This window comes from Panicum hallii, chromosome 5 (genome assembly GCF_002211085.1).
Source record: "Panicum hallii strain FIL2 chromosome 5, PHallii_v3.1, whole genome shotgun sequence".
NCBI classification, from domain to species: domain Eukaryota; kingdom Viridiplantae; phylum Streptophyta; class Magnoliopsida; order Poales; family Poaceae; genus Panicum; species Panicum hallii.
In genome coordinates, this window is record NC_038046.1 from 55,716,216 (window position 1) to 55,720,110 (window position 3,895).

The 3,895-nt window shown below is 45.6% G+C and overlaps 1 protein-coding gene across 1 annotated transcript; it reads left to right on the top strand.

The window, feature by feature from the left end:
* On the top strand, nt 1–967 carry LOC112895362 (agamous-like MADS-box protein AGL80). Its single transcript, XM_025963315.1, has one exon. The coding sequence runs from the start codon at nt 92–94 to the stop codon at nt 881–883; it is 792 nt and encodes a 263-aa protein (XP_025819100.1). The 5' UTR covers nt 1–91; the 3' UTR covers nt 884–967.
* The last annotated feature ends 2,928 nt before the right edge of the window (nt 968–3,895 follow it).

Sequence of the window (3,895 nt, forward strand, 5' to 3'; positions counted from 1 at the left end):
TCTTCCCATTTCATTGTAGAGTTCCATAGGCTCGAAGCTCGCTCGCTAGTAGGTCGTTCTTGCTTCTTAAGCTAGCACGCCGAGCTAGTCCATGGCGCGCAAGAAGGTGAGCCTCAAGTGGATCTCCAACGCCTCGACCCGGCGCGCGACGTACAAGAAGCGCTGCAAGGGCCTGATGAAGAAGACGAGCGAGCTCGCCACGCTCTGCGGCGTCAAGGCCTGCGTGGTGGTGTACGGGGAGGAGGGTGGGGCCCAGCAGCCGGAGGTGTGGCCCTCCCCGCCGGAGGCCAGGCGCATCTTGCAAAAGTTCAAGGCCATGCCGGAGATCGGCAGGTTCAAGAAGGCGCAGAGCCAGGAGGATCTCATCCAGAGCCGCATCTCCAAGCTCCGCGACCAGGTAGGCAAGCTGGATCTTGCGAACCGTGAGCACGAGACCTCGCGGCTTCTCCATGAGAGCATGGATGGGCGTCGTCCGGGCCTCGTCTGCACCAACGTCGAGGAGCTTGCAAACCTCAGGTGGATGGTGGAGACGAAGATGGCCAGGGTTAAGGAGCTACTCCAACAACAGATCGCCAGCCAGGTAGCCCTCCCCAAGCATCCGGCATCATCCTCAGCCCATCCACAAGCTTCCTACGCCGCCGAGATGCAAGCGTTGGCAGAATCAGACGATCTCCAGCCACTGCAGCAGGACTGGCCCACCTACCCGGTGCCATCTGAAGGGGAGCTTCTTGGTGATGTGGTTTGCAATGCCATTGCCAGCACCAGCAACGGCTGCGCTAGCCCCAGCAGCAACGGAGGTGACATGACCCAGACTCCCAACCTGGATTTCTGCTCAGGTTTCCCATGGGCACAGGATGTTTTTCCTCTCTCTACCATGGAGTGAGAAGCAGGCTGCTTTCAGGCTTCAACCCCAAACCTTCCATGCATATGGCCAGTTCTATTCGTGCGTGGTGATCTATGTCTGGGTCATGTTGCTACTAGTAAAGGTCATGTATCACTGTCTTGTCATGTCTTAGAATTGCTCTCGTGTCTGGTGCTCCGTAGAGCAGAGTAGTTTAAGTTGTACTTCGTAGTGTTGCTTAACAATTTTGTGTTCAACAATGTGGATGCCTTAGCATGCATCCTTGCATCCCTTTTGGTTAATTAGATCCACATACTATTGCTGGCCATCTATGTTCTCGTGGTGTTGCTTCTTCGCACTACAAATAATCTAGGATAGATCACAAGTGTGTATGAAATGTGAGATGTTACGAACTTCTGATGAAGGATGGATCGGTCAGTGAGATGAAACACATGGTTGACCACTAAGAGAGGGTACATGCTTCTACAGTTGCGAGCTATAGTTTCTTAATCCCGGTGCAAAAGGCCATCCTTGAGTCTATCTAGCTATATTTTTAAGGCTACACTTAAGAGGCTCGTAAAAATGGTTCATCAAAAGGACAGATTTAATAACCCAATTTAGGTTTCATTTTCCATCTATGCTTTATATTTTCTACAGTGAATCACACTACGATATTTCAGAAAGGCACCTCTTATTGAACATAACTTGTGCAATTTTAGCCTTGAAGGATGCAGGGAGAAGATTCAGATACTGGGTTAAAGAGTGATGCAACCAACTTAGACAGTGAAGGGGTCACTACAACAAATCCAGCCTTCTATGATGAAAATCTTCATGGCGAGAAGCCAAAATCTCTCAGATAATGAAATGTAAGTGACAATTTTACGGGTTCGTCACAGCAGACTAGGCAGAAGATTTTCAGCTTTTTGTCACAAAATGCACAATAATATATGACAATCATTAAAGTTTGCCATAGAAGTTAGGCATTTTATAAATGATGTTGCCAGCAAGATTAGTCACAAAATCTTTTGATTGCCTTTCCAATTTTAGGCTATTAAGAAAATTTGAGTTCCTTTCATGCTTGCCTTGTTGCCTCCCCCCAAAAAATAAGTTCCATGATTATCATTTGCTTGATGATTAACCATAATAAGTTTCCTAAATTGGGGTTTGTCATTGAACCTATAAATCGACATTGCAGGCGTGAATCTATAGACTTATAGAAATATTAAGCATCTTCATTGAGATCTAGTTATCCTGCTATATAAGGCTTCTTAAATAAGGTATGGTTATCTAAGCTGCATAAGGCGTTTTCAATAAGCATGATAGGGAAAATATTATATGGAACTATGGCGTGACCTAGTTGAACAAATAAAGTCCTCGGTCACAAAGTTTGAAATATTCTTCAAAATACAGTCACAAAATATGCCAAATTTCCCATAGTTATTTTCGGGAATTATTATCCATGCATAAATTACATTGTCATGTATAGCTCAAATATGTCGTTATGCATCATGCTAACAAGGTGTGGGTATCATTTTCAGCAACAAGTTTGTTGGAGTAAAAGAGAATTGTGCTTTCGTGAGGTTCATGTGTATATGAACGTTTGTGTATTGTGTTTTGTAAAGAAAAGTAATTCAAGGTGGTAATTTTGTCGGTAACAGATCCGTGCGTCCAACGCGCGTCTCTTCTTCGGACGATTACGTGGCGCAATCTCATCCAAGTATTATTTCCTCAGCAACGTTACTCCTCTATTTTGTCCCATCTGACTCCAGCCACTTGCCCACTAGCATCCCTCTCTCTCCAGCGTCTCCAGGTGTGCAGCAAACCACCATGGCCTTGCGCCACCTGATTGAGCCCATCCAAGAGACCCCTCGCGTCCGATTTCAGTTGTGCCCCATCGCATAGCTCCATTACGAGAGGGGCTGCGCCGCCGTTCATCTCGCTGCCGCGCGCCCAGCTTTCACGCCTGTGCATCGTGGTGACTTCTTCCTAAGATCCGGTGTGTTGCAGTCATGCTGTAAGAGGAGGCGGCAACGAGCATAGCGACGATGACGCCCATGCTCGATGGCTGGGGTCCTAATGCCGGTGGAGGCGAAGATCTCCCCTCACCTCCCCCACCGCGTTTTGCATCAAGTGATTTTTGATGTTGCGATAATTTGCTTTTCAGTATTTCAGCATGTGAATTCGGATGCTGCTTTAGCTTTTTGTTTCAATGTTGCGGTAAGTGACTTTAGATGTTGGGATTGCCTCTTCACCATGTTGCAGCCGGTGAGTTTGGGTGTTGATATTTTTTTTTGAATGTTGCAGCAAGTGAGTCTACGCATGGGGATTACTTTATTTATTTACATGTTGCAACCAGCCAGTTTAGATGTTGTATTGATGTGTTTGCAGAAAACAGTAGGGAACAAATGAGTTGTGTTAGAATCCTTTTTGATGAAATGCTGCATGAAACAATTGCATATGTTGCAGTAGCATTTTTTTTCCATGTGTTTAGCGCTCTTGATGTTGCATGCAACATTAGCTGCATGTTGCGGCGGTTTTTTTTTTATGCTCGACCGTCCGACGCTAGCGTCCGGATCGGGGGCGCTAGCAGCTCCGTATTTTTTTTTTAAATAAATCTATATTATGGAAACAAGTTTTATGTTGGAAGGGCAGGAATGTGTATACGAACGTCGTTTTTCGTAGGGTTATAGACTTGCGATACGTTTTCCTTTGGGTCTTATTTGGAAGGGCAGGAATACAATTCAACTTCCTATCGATCGCTCTCAATTCATGATGACAACACAGGCTTGGTGTGGGTGGATATTACAGTCTCGGGTAGGTCCTGACCGTTTGTATAGCGATTCACTAGATGTGATAGGACGTTCAAATCTATTCTTTGTTCTCGTAACCGTGTTCTGTTTGCTGGCAATCCTGAGTTTCAATCGGCAACACGCAACCCAGAACAGTAATATTTTAGGAGTAGCATTCACTTTAACATGTAAGCAGAGCAGCATACTTTTCAGTATTTTCGCTCAGCTTTTAGCTGAACTAAAAGATTTAGAGAAGCCACTAAGC

Coding starts and splice junctions, on each gene's coding strand:
- LOC112895362 (XM_025963315.1), top strand. CDS start 92: ATGGCGCGCAAGAAGGTGAGCCTCAAGTGGATCTCCAACGCCTCGACC.